Source organism: Osmerus eperlanus, chromosome 25, assembly GCF_963692335.1.
Source record: "Osmerus eperlanus chromosome 25, fOsmEpe2.1, whole genome shotgun sequence".
Classification (NCBI taxonomy): domain Eukaryota; kingdom Metazoa; phylum Chordata; class Actinopteri; order Osmeriformes; family Osmeridae; genus Osmerus; species Osmerus eperlanus.
The window spans coordinates 9,397,817-9,416,978 of record NC_085042.1 but is presented as its reverse complement, the minus strand read 5'-3'; the positions used below and the strand labels follow the sequence as shown (position 1 = coordinate 9,416,978).

The 19,162-nt window shown below is 46.4% G+C and overlaps 2 protein-coding genes across 4 annotated transcripts; both read left to right on the top strand.

The window, feature by feature from the left end:
* Positions 1–847: 847 nt before the first annotated feature.
* Positions 848–4,218, top strand: si:dkey-193c22.1 (uncharacterized protein LOC567837 homolog). 2 transcript variants are annotated; one of them, XM_062451390.1, is made up of 9 exons: positions 848–1,162; positions 1,575–1,601; positions 1,683–1,832; positions 1,913–2,033; positions 2,159–2,371; positions 2,467–2,550; positions 2,771–2,912; positions 3,063–3,225; positions 3,384–4,217. In XM_062451390.1, coding segments are annotated over exons 2-9 (1,110 nt in total). In that variant the 5' UTR covers positions 848–1,162; positions 1,575–1,599; the 3' UTR covers positions 3,619–4,217. The 2 variants fall into 2 exon arrangements, with proteins under 2 accessions (XP_062307374.1, XP_062307375.1); XM_062451391.1 differs by lacking the exon at positions 848–1,162 and adding an exon at positions 1,259–1,330 and having other exon boundaries at positions 3,384–4,218.
* A 541-nt stretch (positions 4,219–4,759) lies between these two features.
* On the top strand, positions 4,760–19,162 carry wdfy3 (WD repeat and FYVE domain containing 3). Of its 2 annotated transcripts, XM_062451492.1 has the most exons (8): positions 4,760–4,930; positions 13,564–13,774; positions 14,030–14,153; positions 14,249–14,358; positions 16,681–16,878; positions 17,137–17,328; positions 17,569–17,754; positions 17,977–18,114. In XM_062451492.1, exons 2-7 carry the CDS (start codon positions 13,595–13,597, stop codon positions 17,629–17,631), a joined length of 867 nt encoding a protein of 288 aa, XP_062307476.1. In that variant the 5' UTR covers positions 4,760–4,930; positions 13,564–13,594; the 3' UTR covers positions 17,632–17,754; positions 17,977–18,114. The 2 variants fall into 2 exon arrangements, with proteins under 2 accessions (XP_062307476.1, XP_062307477.1); XM_062451493.1 differs by lacking the exons at positions 4,760–4,930; positions 13,564–13,774; positions 14,030–14,153; positions 14,249–14,358; positions 16,681–16,878 and adding exons at positions 18,241–18,720; positions 19,067–19,162 and having other exon boundaries at positions 17,188–17,328; positions 17,977–18,143.

Genomic DNA, 19,162 nt, shown 5'->3' with positions numbered 1-19,162 from the left:
AAAAAGAACTTATTTGAGCGATCAAAGAGGCAAAGTGTGCATCAGCGCCACAGTAAGCACACATCGTAATTATTTTCATAGGGGCCTAGGTTTGGCGGCCCACCTGTATTACCCTAGCGGACCACTAGTGGACCACTCGCGGACCACAGGTTGGTAATCGCTGGCCGAGATAAAGCAAACTTTTTGACGGTCCAAAATCCCTCCCAAAATCTTCTTCTTACAAAATATCACATGCATGATTTATACTGTGAGAAGAAAGTTTATGACTAAAGTCTGCATCCCATCAGCATCTCCCAACTCTTGGTATCTTATTACAGTATCATTTTAAGTAATTTATTGAATAAATACATTTGAAAAATAAAGCATACTGTCAGTTTAAAAGGTCTGTGTGACATGTCTTCCGCTTCCACACTGCACAGAAATAGCACGCGAGAACGTTCTGAAGATGATGCTTTGCCTAGTCTGCGAGAATTTGAAATATAGAACTTGTGTTCTATAACTTGGCAATGATTGTGTAACTAGCATTGGTTTACAAACTTCTCACTATACAGTAGATTTCTGTTCTTTACTAATTTAGTCCATCAACGGGGGAAATTGCACGCATTTTATTTGCACACGTGTATGTTTGATCCATCAACATGCTAAATCCTTGTTTTAGACCACAACAAAATTCAGGACTGGCGAACAGGCCTGTAGTAGGTGTAGGTCAAAGCATAAACAGCCAATCAGGCTGAAGTACGTTACCTCGATGTCCCACCCCCTAAAAATAAACACCAATCAAGGATGTTTCAACACGGCAGCAGGATGAAGCACCAATCAAAAAAGGAGTAAGAGTACAGTATGGTGGTTCACTGTACTCGATTGTGATTTCCGGTACCGTTTGATACACCGGCACCCAGATTTACTAAAACCTGAAATCGGCACAGAATGACATAATAACCTTTAAAACACGAAACATATATAGAAATAGATGAATTGCGACTACATAAGCTTACACAAGACAACGCATTTGATAGAATGCTCATTTTTCTGACGGATCCAGTTCGGCTGCTTTCTAACCTTGACATATGACAAATAAAGCGTTCAGAGAATCTACGAAGCTTTTTACATTTTAAATTGTTTGTTTCGTTTTGCCTTCAATACAACCAACGCGTCTTGTACGGTAAGTAACGACTAAAAATGCTTTATCGTCAAGGCCTGAATATTAATACAACGGGTGCATAACGTGAGGATTCAGCAAGCTTACCCATATACATTATTGTTATTTAATTTGCGTCATCAGCGCTCACAATAAACTCACGCCAAGGGGATGGTTAAATAACACAAACTGGTAGGTCATGATGTCAATCGTTTCAGTGTTACAGTAACAACGTAACCATCACTGCCTAGTACGGTAGCTGCATCATAGTCTCAGTCGATGACAGCTCAAGACAGATCAGTCTGAGTCTAATTAATGCTATCCCACAACAGATACAATAGCGTAATTGATTAACAGCCAACAGCGTACATTCCTACAGCTATTGATCACTTGAGAATGGATGAGCTGTAATGTAATGTAATGTCTCCTTTAACAGATAACATATCGCATCGTGCTACAAAATGTAAGTATTGTATTCTAACCAGTAATGAAATTAAATCAGCATCTATTTCCCACAGTAATTGACTATTCCCTCCATCTCCAGGATTGGGCTGAAATACCATGTTTCCTTGCCCATGGCAGCAGGTGCTTTATTGGTTGGCATTCCATATTCGATCTCATTGGTTGCCCAGTGGATGTATGGGTGGCCCAATAACCCTGGCTATAAGAAGTACATTGAGGCACTGAAGCCAAGGTACTGTCCTATACTGTTGACCTACACTGTTAGTCTTTTTTGGTATCTCACACCAACGTGCATTTTTCCTACTCATCCAGGAGAATCTACTGCTTGACCAGAGCAATTCTGGAGACACTGAAGTACCTGCAATACGGCAAACTGTACTTTCAGTGGAAGTCATGGTACAAGAACGACAAGAACCGCAAACACTACGAAAAAGTATGTTTCAGGAAATCCTATGAAGGTTTCGCGTCGTGATAAGAAGAGTCTGTGCCACGTTGCTGATTACAGTTTGTGTCAGTTCTCCACTTGAGTTGTGTTTGTGTCTCCTTGTCGTTACCCAGGGTATCACCTTTGGTCGCAGAGAGAACAAACTGGACTTGTACTACCCTCCTACTGGGGGTGAGCCAGGATGCAAGCCAGCACCTGTGATTGTATTCATCTATGGAGGAGCGTGGGGTTCAGGGGAGAGAGCTATTTACTGTCTCCTGGCCATGCAGATGGCTAAAGAGCTGAGTGCAACTGTTATCTGTCCAGACTATTGTACCTTTCCAAAGGTAAGAGTCCAGTCTGCAGTCACCTTGAATGCTGACAAAGAGTTTTGTCAATCTCAGAGTAAAAAATGACTGTTTTTAACTTTGTATATTGCTAGGGGAATGTTTTGTGTATGATTCAAGATATTGCTGACTGCCTAGTGTGGACAATAGAAAACGGACACAAGTTCAAATTTGATCAAGTAAGTCTCCATAGTCTATTTTTCCTTTTTTAAGTTTTTAAAAAACTAAAATGAGAGAGAAAACAACAGCGGCTTAGATAGGACTTCAAAACCAAAACATAATTTGAATTTGGAAATTAAAATACATATACACAGCATGTATACATATTAAAATATGTGAGGATCATTGTAACTTCTCAACTGTCTTACGTGTCTGTTTGGTTTTCTCTCCTTTGTGAAGGACAAGGTGGTTTTGATCGGGCACTCCGCTGGTGCCCACCTGTCCACTCTCGCCACGCTGTTTCTTATAGAAGGCAGAGAAGAGCTGTTCATAGAGACAGGAAAACAGCTGGAGGTCATAACAGCTATCAGAGGAGTTATTGGTAATCATGCTGTTCGCTTTATACAGATGAATGAGTTTCACCATGTTTTATGTCTGCAAAATATGCGATTTTTGTGTTTTTGTTTGCGATGAATGACTTTGAAATGACTAGGAGTTTTGACTTTTCCTTCCTGTTGTACTGTCCCTCCAGGTTTGAGCGGGGTGTACAACATCATGGCCCACTACGAACACGAACAGACTCGAGCTGTGGAGTTCGTCTCCACCATGCACAAAGCCATGAATGGAACGGAGAACTTTCCCTACTATTCCCCTGAACATATCCTGAATGAATTTGACAAGGAAAACTTGAAAAGGTGAGATGACCCCAACATCACCAGCTCATTTAACAGTGTCTGTTTGTGTACAGTATACTCTACCTATTCTACCGTATTAGTATTTAAAAAAAATTAAGCCAGATCTTTTAGCTGATTGATTAGCTGATTGATTAGCTAATTGTCCTCATTGTCCCCAGAGTCCCTCCCTTCTCGCTTCTCCACGGAACCAACGACATCATCGTCCCCGAGGCGTCTTCCATACGCTTCTCAGAGCTGCTCACCTCGCTGTCCATTAGAGTTTCCCTTTACCTGCTGCCTAAAATGGACCACACAGAGATCGTGACAGACCTCATGGCCCCGGACCGACACTTCTACCCCACCGTATACAGCTGCCTCAAGCAGGAACACTGCAAACTGGTGGGAGCCTGGTGAAGTACCACTCACTCCACATACAAAAAACCTTCTTCTCATCATGTGCCGTGCGTTTCATTGTTTACATCGTCGTAATACCTCAAACTTCTACTGAATTTAGCCTTGACTTCATATTCATTAACCATGGTTTTATTTCAATAATGATTCCTTTATTGAATGTTTAATGTTTCTTCTTGATTCACGACCGTGAAATCTTACCAACTGATAAAGGGGTGTCCTTTTAACAGAGCGATCTACTAAAGTTAGCAGGGTGTGAAATTCAGCATTCAGCCTTTGCAGAAAATATCATGAAGACTTTGTATTATTATTATCGGCCAGTATTATGTGAATCATCAACAGTATTGACTTTGGGAAATTACTTGGTGGTTCTGTAGATTTCTCACCTTTTTCTACAGGGGTTGATTGCATGCATCATGGTTGAGGGCACACAATAAAATGTTCATGAACTCTAGGTCAATCATTTTCTAAATCTGTACTTAAAAACTGTTTATTGAATATTTGAAATTAACTAATACAAAACTAGTCACAATTTAAAATGTTTTCAACGTTTCTTTATTTCTGTATAATATACAGTACTACACCTCATATTTGGCATACTTACATTTTCTATCTTTTTCTATTGATAAACACAAATCGCCAGACAACCTCAGTTCAGAAATCAGTTATTGCTCATTAAAGATGTAAATATATTCACAACTTAGCAAGACGTTAAGAGTTGTTTTGCCTGAAAAAATAATGTGATTATTTTTGTTACCTTTCGATACTTTGCTTGCAAAACCTTTTTTGGAAAATATGTTTTCAACCTTTCGAAACTTGATATTTCACTTACTCTAAAGTGTTTTAAAAGCAGCGAACTGTTCGAATATGGCACTAAAGAGCGCTTCTTACATACAAAATGTTTCAAATATGTTTAATATGAATTTAGGAATGGAAACATTAATTTACATCGATAAATTAATAACACAGCCTATTTATTTTCATGCGTTCTCAGACGTGTCAATACTCAACATCGGCCTATGTGAAGTCTACCGTAGTGTGTCCACCAGGTGTCAGTATTTGTCTTGGGGTGAAGGTGTGGATCCTTGAACGCCAGGAGGGAGCAGCGTTGGGACCTGGGACGAGTTTGTGTTGTTTGGATGTGAGGATTAAAGATGGCCACCATCAGAATGAGACAGAGCTGTAACCACTTTGGGATTATGGCATCATTTGTGATATATGGATGAAAGAGGGCAAGGAGGGGTCTATTGATACTTGCCGGATTCGCCGTTTTCCATTCTTCTGGAATATTTCTGTAGCTGTCCTCAACTCGCTGGTAAGTCGACGACTGGTAGGAAGGCTAACCCGAAATGCATTACTATTTAGCAATAATGCTAGTGCTAGGCTAGCTAGCTCGTAAAGCGTTCGCTAGAACGGAGGCTTTCGTTGTCTGGCTTCCGACGTATCAGTCAAAATACTGAATATGCAGTTGGTACCAAATGATACCAAACACGCACAATTCCTCCATTTAAATTGACTGCTGTTTCAATTTGATTGTGTGACCTGTCAATGCGCACTGACATTAGAGAAAAGGTAGTTTTTTAGACAGCAACTAGCAACAATCGTGCTAACTGGCGAGCTAGTTTACGAATCAGGGTCGGCTTGTCTGTGAGAATTTGCCATTGGATTTTTACCGGTACAGTAGCAGGCCAGTTGAGGCCAAATCGATCGATAAAATGACTTGCGCTTTTGATAATTAATTATTTGTGGGTTATACATCAACCGTCCCATTGTCTTTTAAAGGATAGCACAAATTGGACGTTGGGGTGTTGTATAGCAGAAGGGTTGCTTGATAGACAGTTGGCATCTATGCATCTGGCTGTGTTGGTGCCATGACAGTTGTGCCTTTTTGTTTCAACCTTTAATCTATCTACCCATTTGTTAAACTCATGTATTGTGTAGCACATTTACATCCACTGGCCTGGCCAACTCACTGAAATACCATTGCGTTGTTCTTGCTGGCACGATAGCAAGTTACCACTGCCGCTGGTCACCATTGAAGACCAGTTTCTGTTCCAAAAAAAACACAGAAATATGCAGTTAGCTAATGTGAGTTAGGATAATCATCCAATAAAAATACGTAAGCGGTCCAAAATACTAAATGAACCCTGGAGCGTAAGGAAGTCCCGTTACATTTTGTAATGCTAAGCACTTTGGCTTCAAGGAAAGCTACAGAATATAAATTTTTATTTTAACACCACTCGCATGACGACCACTTCCATTGAGACAGTAGGTTCAGACCGGTGATTTGTAAAATGTTTGATTTCAGGTGGCACAGTTTTAATTAAGATTGTCTCCAAATTAGGAACAAATTGCATTGAGTAACTCACAGCATCCATTAGCATCTCTCTCACAGTCAAGTAAAGACATAACGGTTCGAAAACCTTACAGCGACAGGCCCTGCAGGTTGGTACCAGTAGTGAGGGTCATTGTGCACATTGCTACATTTGGGTGTTTACAGTTTCTGTGTGATGTCACGGATTCAAATGCCCACTCTGTTGACGCGTGGAGATGATGTTCACTTATCAGCAACGTCACACCTTCATCAGGATGTTTGTATTCCAAAACAACATTAAATCGACATTTTCGCAATGTGGAGCACAAATTATCCTTCCTTAAGATTAGGCTATTGGAACATTAAAATGAGGGTACTGTCTGGTGTTGACCCAAGGGATTAGATGATTAGTATTATGCCCACTGTTTTTGTTTGATCTTATCAGAGGCTCTGGTATCAATGATTAAGAGAGCATCAAGCTAACTGACAATAGTTGAGTAAAAAAAAACAAAGACAAATACTAGCAAAAAGCTTTTAGTATTGTAAGTACACCCCTCATTGATTTATCATGATGTGTCTGTACTGCAGCCCAAGGGCACTGCTAATGTCCCTGTCTCCCTGTCCTGCAGGACTCCTTAGGCCAGGTTAACTGTATCATTAAAGAGGTTGCTGAAAATGTGGATTCTGATGCACTTGCCACTCTTTATGATTACATTTTTGCTATGCAGACTTTCAGAGAAGACTATATGCATTGTTGTTTGTGAGAGAGGAGCAGTGTTGCTAAGCTTTAATAGACAATATTAGTTATTCAGGGAAAGTCAGAGTCTTTGTCATTGAATCTGGAGATGGAATGGAAAAGCCCTCTGGTACAACAGGTCTTTCTGCGGATGATGAAGCCGCAGAAAGTGTCTTTCGCTCAATTTACATACTTGATATGCTGCTCTGCTCCAGGGTATGGGCATTGAGTAAGAGAAGGAGAGAATAGGTCTACATTCTTTCTCATCGTGGCAACGTTTACCTAGCTTGCCTCTTAAGCAGGGCCAATGTGTCAGTTGCTATGCTGGAAGAGTCAGAAATGTCTTGTGTGAAGCATAGAAAATCATCTTGTCTAAATCCAAAGTTAACTTGGTTTCATGCAGTCTGCTATTTTAACTATTGTGGTCCTGATTTATGATTGCACGGGCAAAATTATTCTCAACCTCTCCCTGCAAAGCTAATGAAATCACTGTACAAACCCAATGGCTTCTCATTTAAAAGAATTTTTAATGATTCCTGCTCGAGGCAGCAGTCGTGGCCACCCCCCCACCCTGAGGCCCAGATGGTACGTTCCTCCCCCGGCGTGACGAGGGCCACAGCCCCCCCGTGGATAGCTGGTGACAGGGCGGATCAGCTGTGCCTGTCCCTGCTGGCCTCGCGCTGGCACACAGTGCCCCTGGCTCGGAAACAGACAGACCTCGGGCGCACCTACTCCTTCCAACGAGCGATGCATTTTTGCTGTTGTTGTGGTCCTTCCTTCGTTCGTAAAAATAAACGCTAACCGGCGTCAACTGTCGTTGCTGTAGCTATACTGTCATCCCAGGTCAGGAGGAATCGGTGGAGGTGTTTTGCTGTGTGTGGATTGTTTCTCTCTCGCTTGGCAGTGACGTGTTGAGATGCTGGCAGGGCACCGGGAGAACAGCAGGTATGGAAAAAAATGAGCCGTTGATGAGCTGGTCTCTGCGGTGACCATGGTTTGTTGACGAGCTTGTCTCCGCGGTGACCATGGTTTGTTGACTGCTTAGTGAGATGTCCAGTGAGATGCTCGACATGGAATATCTTTTTCAATGACTGTGAAACTGATTTTTTTTTTATTATAGATTTTTCGACGTCAAGTGTGCCTTGACGTAGCTGTTCGTAAGGATGTATTCCTCTGATTTTTCACCCTGTGTGTTATTTAGTTTTATCTGGCAGTACAATTTGTGTAACTTTTTGTGTAGACTGTTGATGACCCATCTCTGTGTAATTGTGTTGTACAGGAGCCTGTGTTCATGTGTTATGGCAGTGGTTCTCAACCCTGGTCCTCAAGTACCCCCTGTCCTGCATGTTTTAGATGTTTCCCTGCTCCAACACACCTGATTCAAATGAATGGGTTGTTATCTAGTTATGCAGAAGCCTGCTAATGACAATTTTTTAAATCAGGTGTTGGAGCAGGGAAACATCTAAAACATACAGGACAGGGGGTACTTGAGGACCAGGGTTGAGAACCACTGTGTTATGGTGTCTTTAAACTAGACATTGTGAACGATTAGTTTTCTGAAGACGAATCTCAAATATAAAAAGATTTGAAGTAGTATTACTTAATCAAGGCCTCATCCTTTTCATGTTGTGTAGGTGAACCTGCAATCTGAATTAAATTACAGATTTTGGCATTGGCATTACAGATCAAAATCAGAGGCCTAGAGCATTTCTCCTGGGAACCCATAACATGTTTTCATATTCCTTCAGTCCATTTGCCCCATTTTCAAGCGCTCAAACTATTTGCCTCAGGTATATGTGTGGAATGTCACAGTTTTCCTAGAAAATGATTAAGCTGGAAGCCAGACAGGAGTATCCAGGCAGTTGATTCACAGCCTGAATATAAATCCAATAAGGAACCTGCTATCACTGAATCAGGCCAGACGTGTTCGGCATGAGTTGATATCATGCCTAATCACGCGTTCCACAGTATGCAATAATCAATTTGATTGGATACCAGATTGCCTTGTACCGAGCCATAATTTGGGTCTTTGTGGTAGAAACCAAACTACGTTTGCATCTCAGCCATTGACAACAGCCGAAGATGTGGGCTACTGATTTTTGCGAGCAGTTTGTTTTTATCCGTGGAGTTCCCAGCCTGTTCCAAGTTAGGGAGCGAGACGTCTTTTGTGTGGTTACGTCACAGAACCCTCTCCGGAGGAACGTCAAACCTTTGAAGAGTCGGAGGATTTTCCAGAGCAGTGCTTCTGTCTCACAGGGGTTTGTGCTAACAACGCTCTTTCAGACTCTCACTGAAGCTGGCGTCCTTTTAAGATGGCGCTTTGAAAAGACTAGAGGGCAAATTCTATCTTTGTAACTTTCGGTTGAGGAGTGGACGTTTCGGCCCTTCGTCCTGTACCTCTAATGGTTGTTGCCTGTTATCAATGAGTTTGTGCATCGAATAGATTGATGTTATTCTCTTGGCACAAAGAAGGATTTTGTTTTGTTTACGGAAACTGTTTAGTTATTGTTTTCATTCAGCCTGGTACAATGGTACAAAAAATAGTTTTCCTTGTAATAGAAATAAAAAAATTAAGTGTAGGCCCATGTTCTTGATTAATTTCCCCTAATTCAGTTAAATTATGTTATTGGGAACATACTGTTTTTCATCTCAGGAAGACAACAACAACACTACTACCAATACCTCGTTTTTGAAGATGACACAGTCACCGAGCAGTCTAGGTGGTTTTGGAGGTGAGGAGAGACTCCAGGCTCCTCCTCCTACCGGCCCCTGGCCTCCGCTAGCGGGCGTGGTCCCAGGGTCCCAGGTCGTGTGTTTGGCCCAGTGAGGCTTGAGCTCTGCTGTCTTTTGAACCTGAATCCTTCCTTCCTCACTCTCACTTCCCCTCAGGGCTTCATGACTCAAAAAGCTCAAATCTGGAGTTTGTCTGGCAGAAGACCTGCATTACACACCGTCTACGATGTTTTGTGTTCCAGGATTAGCGATATATTGTTGAGCTAGGCCTTGTGCTAGCAGACTAACATCAATCAAAGGGTATTGTTATTATGAACACCCATATGCATAGACTAGCATTGTTAACCAATAGCCTACAAGGATGAATAGGCAAATATGTAATGCATTTAGCAGAGTACCAAGCAGAATAGCAAGCAATCTTTTTCAATAGTTAGCATTCTTGCGAGTCAGCTCAATGGAGGTCCTTATAACAGTTCCCAAGGCTTTGGAGAAACAGACCGTGGTTTCTACGGAGCCCATTGTGTCTCGTCTATTGTCTGGCTGGAAGGTGGTCGGCGGAGTCTGAAACGGAACAAACTCGGGGTCCTGCTACGTGTCAGGTGGATATTTTTAGTCGTGCAGATACAGTTTCTGCTTTCAGCCATTTCTTCTTTCCTGAATGTTGCTGGCTCGGTCCGTGCCATCTAGTTTCATCTGAGCGTGTGCAGATCGCTAACGCGAGGCAGGGACATACGCTTTCATTACGCCCGCTTTTTAAAAACGGCAAATATGTCCCCGACACTTTTTATTCGGTCTATATCCCTGCCATCTGGATCACATTGGTTTGCATGTCATTTCATATTATTTAATTACACACACCCGCCTGTAAGGATGCTGGCAGATAGCCTAGCTGTCCTCACGTTTATAACACCTAGGTTAATCTAGTGATAAGTGTGTCTTAAGTGACTCCCTTATCTCGGCTGGTGCTAACTGTTTGTGTCCTGTTATAAACTACTTAGTCGGTGCCTGTTACACTCTTGGAAGCAGGCGCATGGAACACAGGCAAGATTTATGGATGTCACATCCGTTGAACATTCTAGGTCACCTTAGTGTGTAGTAGTAGTAATAGTAGTGTGTATCAAGGGTCAGTGAGGATAAGCAGTGTTGATGTTGCTGTGTCAGGACACGACCTGTTGACTCAGACAAGACATCTGCTTTCGGAGGACTTTAGTCTGTAGTTGGTGCAGTGTGAACATTCATGGCTTGGTTTCTTTTGCACCATGTATTACAGTGACAGAACAGTCACCGATTCAAGATGGCCATTATTCTGCTGATGTTGCCAACTGTCATGTTCCCCAATTAGGCCTGTTCTTATCGCAACGTGCAGGCTTTCGGTTTTGTTTGTCTTGTCCTAAAATTCTTCTAGGCCTGTACCCTCCACCTTATCTCAGACTAGCAGAGCTAGTAAGCTCTTACAATAAGGAATGTTGACTAAAACTATCTCATGCTTGCTTAGACAAGGAACACAGACCCTAAGAAGTGGATTTGAGGTCTGATTAGCTTCTAACTTTATGCTCTGGTTGTATTTTTCTAACAGTTTCTGAGAGTTCCTGTTTTTAATTCCTGGAAGAGTTTAAAAGTTTGGGTGACTTTGGGCACTGTTTATTTGCAGCCTGCCTTATCTGCCTTGATATCAGTGCATGTTAATGAACAAGTTCAACATTTATAACAGTTCACTCTTTAACCTAAATTAATCACTAGTCTGTATTTAGCAGAATTAAACTAAGCCAGGTCTTCAAATTCACTAATCTAGGCACAATTAACTTTTTAATTTGCTGGCAGTTTTGATCTCTTCAAATGTAGCAGCCTAAATCTTTTCAGTCTCCAAGCTTCTTCCTCACAGAGAGGTTGAAACTTCCACAGCAGTTCTGCTGTAGCTAAAGTACTAGTAAGTAGGACTCACATATATAATGAGTTTACTGATGTGAAAGTTGCCTCACTTGGTGAAAGCTGTCATGCTTTGCACATTTGCGAAAAATGCATTCGTGGACCACCAATTTAAGTGTAGGCGCTCCATCGAGCAGCAGTCAAATCATGATGCTTTCAGCTTCTCACTGGTCACACTGACAGATCCAGTATCCTACAGCACACTAGTTGACAGTGGGGTCACAGTAGCCTGGCTCTGCCGTCCTACGTACTTCCGCTCAATTTTGATTTTGCTTCTGTACTAGGTCTGGCCATGAGGTAAGTAAGTCAGATGTCTCTGGTTAATTTTCTACCGACCAATCAGCGAACAGAGGGAGTGGCTGTCGTGCGCTAGTTTGTGTTGTAGTTCTGTAATGGCGGCGGAGAAAGATGCGAGCGAAGCCATTCGGTCCGTTGTGGCAACAGTGCCGAATATCCATAAGCTAAAGCCGGAGCAAGAACAAGTTTTGCTGAGTTTTGTTGGTGGCCATGATGTTGTGGCCCTCCTCCCCACGGGGTTCAGGAACAGTTTGATTTTCCAGCTACGGCAGCTAGCTCTGTTACAGTAGTGGTGAAGGAATTGGCTAAGGCGAACGCTAGCGATTGGTTATGGCAGATCAGAGTGGCTCTGGGCAGATCCAATAGTTTTAAACTTCAACAGAGTACCCGCCTACAAGGAAGTCAACGCTTGTCAATGGAATGAGGCCAGACTCTCTGTACAAATGAAATGTAGGAGAGTCTGGTTAGGACCAGGCTAGGGCCACAGTGCATTTGGATGGAAAGAGATCTAAACCGTAGTGTTGTCGCAGGGAAAACCACAGCTGCTACGGTGCTGTAACTCAGTACTTCTCTTTCCCCATCCGTAGTTCCAGCTGACCTAAACTGAGTGCCTAATCTGATGTCACTTTCATGAAGTATCCCGTCCTGCAGATTCTTGCGGTGTTCCACACAGATGCAGGCCGATGTGGCTGCTGATCCGAGCTTCACAAACACAGAACCCTAAGTAGCCGGTTTTCTTTGTTTTCTGTATTTGTTTTGGGTTAGGGTTCGGGTTCGGGCAGGGAAAGCTGATCTGTGAGGTTTGGCCAGGAACGAGCTCTGGAAGGTCTGGACAGGCGTCAGCAGAGACAGTCACAAGACTGCTACAGAGATCCTCTGCAGTCTGACTCAGCCAAGCTTGGGAAGTTCAGGTGCAGGAAGGAAACCCCCATAGTTTTGCAGAAGTGCGTGTTTCTAACTTGGACTTCTGACTGAGTCTAACCCAGCCTGTGGAGACTCCCTTTCATAAAGGATAGTTTAGCATTAAGTGATGTATCGCAGCGAGGCATGGTAAACACGTTTGCTGTTTAGTTTCATCACAGCGTTGGGTTGGAGTCCTGTAGGCTAGTGTACTCCCAGCTTCTCACCAGGGAGAGCAAGGAGGGGAGATATCAGTGCTCTGCCTCAGTAGACTTGTTCATTAAACAAACAAACAGGATATATATATATATTTTAACATTAAATAAACCTAATATGATACATTTTCATTGGCAGTTTTTGTCTAAGATACAGGAGTCCGTGTGGGTGTTTGTCAGTGGCGACAGCGATGTCATGGACCGAGTTTGTCTGTCAGGGAGCAGTCGACTTGTCAGAGAAACAGGCTGTGGTCGTCAGAACGAGGAGATGAGGGGAGCTGGGCAGAAAACAACATCCATGTGACCCAGCAGAGAGGAGAGAGAAGCTGGGCGGGCAGGAGTATCACCTGACAGTCTCTCTTGTTAACCAACGATCAATGTCCGCCGACATATTGACCCGTCCTCTCTCCTCTCCTTCAGTGAGCTGCTGTCTTGCCGCTCACCTCGTCACCGGAGCAGATCTTCTGTTCTTCGTTGCTTCCCTTTCATTATAGTTGCACAGTTTTTCAAGAGTTAAAATCTAACAACCAGATGGTATTTTGTTGAGCTTCCTCTAGATCAGCGATTCCCAACCTGTGGTCCGCTAAGGTAATACATGTGGGCTCAAATATAAAAAATCTCGAAATTTTGCAGTGAAGGTGAACTGTCTGGCTCCTGTGGTGTTGTTTAACACGCGTGATAAATGCGAATTAAGTGAACGGATGTGTTGGACGCCCGCAAAGATATTTGAGCTATGCAAGTGGGCCGCAAAGTGGAAAAGGTCAGGAATGGCTGATCTAGATATATTAAGATTCCTTGCTTCTCTCCTCCTCCCCCCCCCTCGGCAGGGCTGGCTGTGTCCTGACGAAGCCCCTCAAGATGAACATGGTGAAGAGGATTATGGGCCGGCCCCGACAGGAGGAGTGCAGCCCTCAGGACAACGCCCTGGGCCTCATGCACCTGCGCCGCCTCTTCTCTGAACTCTGCCACCCGCCTCGTCACATGACCCAGAAGGAACAGGAAGAGAAGCTGTACATGATGCTGCCTGTCTTCAACAGGGTGAGGAGATTCTTGGTTTATATGCATTTATGATGTGTGACGGCCCCTTTCTGCTCCTTTTCCCACGGCTTCCCTTGAGTATAATGCCTGACGTTCTGCCTGACGTTCTGCTTGACGTTCTGCTTGACGTTCTGCCTGACGTTCTGCCTGACGTTCTGCCTGACGTTCTGCCTGACGTTCTGCCTGACGTTCTGCCTGACGTTCTGCCTGACGTTCTGCCTGACGTTCTGCCTGACGTTCTGCCGTGTTCCCCAGGTGTTCGGCAACGCTCCCCCCGCCACCATGACAGAGAAGTTCTCTGACCTGCTGCAGTTCACCACCCAGGTGTCTCGCCTCATGGTCACCGAGATCCGGAGGAGAGCCTCCAACAAGTCCACAGGTAGGCCGGGGTCCAGGTCCACACCCCCCCACACACACCAGGAGTGCCCGGGGTCCAGTTCCTGGAGGTGAACCAGTGTGTGTGTGTGTCCTCAGAGGCCGCCAGCAGAGCCATAGTCCAGTTCCTGGAGGTGAACCAGAGTGAGGAGGCAAGTCGAGGCTGGATGCTGCTGACCACCATCAACCTGCTGGCCTCCTCTGGACAGGTGTGTATCGTGTGTGTGTGTCCTGTGTGTGTGTGTGTCCCCTGTGTGTGTCCTGTGTGCAAAACAAACTGACGTCAGCGGCAACAATGGAGTGTCTCTCTCGCTCTCTCTCAGAGCACCCTTCATGCCCCACATACCTTATGCACTCCCCTCCAATTTATCCTTGTTTTGACACATTCTGAATCCTAAATCCCTCCCTCCCTCCCTCTCTCGCTTGTGATCTCCGACATCGTCTGCGAAGAAAAAAAGGAACCGTCTGAGCTTGCACCCAGATGGACACTGCTTTGTCTATATTTAACCCCCCCCCCCGTCTCCACCCCTCCCTCCAGCTTCCGTTCTGTCCAGTAACAGATGAATGTTCTTTTCTCCTCCCCCCCTCCTTCCATCCCTCATTCCCTCCCCTTTCTCTCTCTTCCTCTCTCCTTCTGTAACAGAGCCACAGTCAGATAGGTATGATCCCCTCTCTGTCTGTCCTGCAAGGTAGAGTGAACTTGACCTGAGAGAGGTGGGTGGGAAGGGAGAGAGAGAGGTGGGAGGAAGAATGGAGGGAGGGAGAGAGAGGTGGGAGGGAGGGAGGAAGGAAGGGCGAGAGAGAGAGAGAGAGAGAGAGAGAGAGAGGTGGGAGGGAGGGAGGAAGGAAGGGCGAGAGAGAGAGAGAGGTGGGAGGGAGGGAGGAAGGAAGGAAGGGCGAGAGAGATAGAGAGAGGTGGGAGGGAGGGAGGAAGGAAGGGCGAGAGAGAGAGAGGTGGGAGGGAGGGAGGAAGGGAAAGAGAGGAGAGAGGGAGGGATGGAGAGAGGGAGAGAGGAGGGAGGGACGGAGAGAGAGGGGAGGGAGAGAGGTGGGAGGGAGGGAGGGAGAGGTGGGAGGATTCATAGGGCTCTGCTACCATCTCCACCATCATCACCATTGAGACCATCTCCTCCCCTGGGAGGAATCCCTGTAAACAAGCACATGCACTCACATATGGGAATAGGACTCGTTTCAGCTGCCCTTCCACACGCACTAGCGTGGCTTAGACCCATAGGGAGAATGACTTCATCACGACAGTCTATCCCCTGTACAACTGACTAGTTTAGCTCCTATAGAACTGACTACTCTTACCCCCCCCCCTGCCTCTCCCCCCCCCTGCCTCTCCCCTCTCGTCGTCTGAGCTCAGGGATAGTTGTTTTCTCTTTCTCCTCAGTCCTGCAGGCCTGTGTTGATTGCAGTGATTCAGAGATGAGGCCTCCTTCTGGCAACTGTGATGGGGGGGGGGGGGGGGGTTAAAGAAACTGAGAGAAGTTGTGTGTGTGTGTGTGTGTGTGGGAGAGTGTGTGTGAGAGTGTGCATTTGATTGTGTGAATCATACCCATAAAATAGCCCGATGCCGGCCCTACTTCAGAGTCTCTCTGCCTTGGTGAACAGAGATGACACACACCACACACACACCACACACACACCACACACACACACACACATGGGACACATGGGACAGCCTGTCTCGTTAGTGTCACAGAGCTGTCACCAGTGCAGGTGACAGAACTGGCAAAAAGCTAGTCTCAGCTGTCTGCAGAATGGAACGTAAACATATGCACACACACACACACACACACACACAGACACACACACACAGGCACACACACACAGGCACACACACACAGACTGAATCAACACATATACTGCTCTAGTCCAAAGTAGACTAGTGAGCCATTTGTGAGACAGTTTTCATGAACTGTCCTCCTGATATCAGGCCACTGTGGAGTTGTAGGTGTATGAGATAAACCTTCCCATGTTTGACCTTATTTACATGATACCTTTACATTTACATTTACATTTAGTCATTTTAGCAGACGCTCTTATCCAGAGAGACTTACAGTAAGTACAGGGACATTCCCCCGAGGCAAGTAGGGTGAAGTGCCTTGCCCAAGGACACAACGTCATTTGGCAGAGCCGGGAATCGAACCGGTAACCTTCAGATTACTAGCCCGACTCCCTAACCGCTCAGCCACCTGACTCCCTTTATCTTTACCTTCATACCTTTATACCTTTACCACTACGAGATAGGATACTTCTCTGTGTGTGTATTTAACTAAAGTTGTTCCCCTGTATTTGTATACAAATTAAGGGTTAGTCTTGGTCTCTACACATGTTATATCAGACACCTTTCAGCATCCAGCTTTACAAAACACTGACTAATAATGTGGATGTTACTGCAACTTATGTTTCTGCTTTCTTACATCCTTCTGTATTCAATTAGGTTTTCACCCAAGCAAAACCCCTGAATAAGATGAGTTCTAGGACTGCATCTCTGTAACCAGTGTGTTCTCTCTCCACCCCGACAGAAAACAGTGGACTGTATGACCACCATGTCGGTGCCGTCCACGCTGGTGAAATGTCTCTACCTGTTCTTCGACCTTCCCCACATGGTGGAGGCCCCAGTGGCCCCCCAGCCCCCCCAGACCCAGCCCCCCCAGCCCCAGACCCCACCAGAGCTGCCCCTGGCTGACCGCAGAGCACTCCTCCAGAAGGTCTTTGTACAGGTGAGAGGGAGATATGAGAACTGTCTCTCTCTCTCTCTCTCTCCTCCTCTCTCTCTCTCTCTCTCTCTCTCTCTCTCTCTCTCTCTCTCTCTCTCTCTCTCTCTCTCCTCCCTCTCTCATCTCTCTCTCTCTCTCTCTCTCTCTCTCTCTCTCTCTCTCTCTCTCTCTCTCTCTCTCTCTCTCTCTCTGTGTGTCTCTTTCTCTCCTCTTTCTCTGTCTGTTGTTCTGGGAAACCCAATGCTTGGTCCTGCTCCTCAGATCCTGGTGAAGCTGTGCAGCTTTGTGTCTCCTGCGGAGGAGCTGGCCAGAAGGATGACCTGCAGCTGCTGTTCAGCGCCATCACCTCCTGGTGTCCTCCCCACAACCTGCCCTGGAGGAGGAGCGCTGGGGAGGTCCTCACTTCCATCTCCCGCCACGGCCTCAGCGTCAACGTCCTCAAGTACATCCACGGTACGAGGGCCTCGCCCGCACGCACGCTGCACATGGCCCGGAAACTGTCAACCGTTAACTGTAAACAGGTTTCTCTTCTCCCCTCTCCATCTCTCTCTCTCCTCTCATCCCTCCTTTCCCTCCCCTCTCCAACCCTCCTCTCTCTCCTCCCATCCCTCCTCTCCATCTGTCTCTCTCTTCCTCCCATCCCTCCTCTCCATCCCTCCTCTCTCTCCCCTCCCTCCCTCTCTCCCTCCACAGAGAAGGAGTGTCTGGCCACGTGTATCCAGAACATGCAGCAGTCAGACGACCTGTCGGCTGTGAGATGGTGGAGATGTTCTCTGGTCTGTCCTGCTTCCTGAAGGACTCCAGCGACGTGTCTCAGACCCTGCTGGAGGACTTCCGCCTCTGCCAGGGCTACACCTTCCTGCAAGACCTCATGCTCAGGTCTGGAGAGGAGGGGGTGTGTGTGTGTGTATTGTATGTGTGTATTGTAGGGTGTTTGTATGATGTGAGGTGTGTTTATCATGTGTAATGTGTATTGTGTGGGGGGTGTAAACCCGTCCCCTACTACCTGTCGTTAGCAAACCAGACCATACGTTAGCCCTACCCCACCGGGCTGAATGTGAGCTTTAGATCTGAACCCCTGTTCCTCCCCCGGGCCTCCAGGCTGGAGCAGGCTAAGGAGGAGGAGTCTCAGGACGCGCTGAAGGAGCTGGTGAGCCTGGTGACCTGTCTGACCACCTACGGGGTGTGCGAGCTCAAACCGGCCGGCCTCACCACCGGAGCACCCTTCCTGCTTCCTGGCTTCGTCCTCCCACAGCCTTCTGGGAAAGGTCAGTCCTCCAGACCCCCACCCCCGCTGGGACACTGTCCTGTGTTGCGCCTCAGTGCTGGTGTCTGAAGAGGTGTCTAAGTGTGTTTCCCCTCCAGGCCACACGGTGCGCAACATCCACGCCTTCTGCGTCCTCCAGAGCGCCTTCCTCCGAGCCAAGACCAGCCGCCTGGCCCGCACGCTGCTGGACGCCGTGGGCAACGTGTACTCCGCCGACCCCGCCAACTACTTCATCCTGGAGGCTCAGCACACGCTGTCCCAGCTGGCCGATAAGGTGGGCCGCGTCCCCGAGGCCCAGCCCAAGTACTTTGAGCTGCTGGAGTTTGTGGTGTTCAGCCTGAACTACGTCCCCTGCAAGGAGCTGTTCACGTGAGCGTGCTGCTGAAGGGCAGCGCGGCGCCGGCATGCGGCATCACGGCCACACGCACGCTGCTGAAGCTGAGCCGGCACGACGCCGTGTTCAGGCGACGTGCTGCGGGAGGTGGGCCTGCTGGAGGTGCTGGTCAACCTGCTGCACAAGTACGCAGCCATGCTGAAAGACCCCGCCACTCAGCCTCCCGGCGTCAACCACGAGATAGGTGGGTCACCGGGGGCTGGGGGACCCCCGAGCGCAGGGTTGAACCATTTTATTTGATTCATAATTACATTTTATAAAGATGTTTTTGAGATGAGTTTTTTCTCTCTCCCACATCACACACACTGTTCCTGAGAGAACTCCCTCTGAATGCAGACTGTTCAGGGGAATGCTAATGTAGGGCTGCTTGTTTTGGCCCCATTTCCTCTCTCTCCTTCTCCTACTCTCCTCCCCCTTTCTGTTTTCCTCATCTCCCCCCCCCCCCCCCTCCCCCTTCCTTCCTTTCTTCTTCCACCTGTTTCTCACGCCCCTCTCACTCTTCCCCCCCCCCCCCTCTCCTCTCTCTTCAGGTGACTCTAAGAACAACACTGTAGCAGATGAACAGAAGCAGTTGGCTTGGCTGGTGATGGAGACACTGACTGTACTGTTCACAGGGTCTAACACCA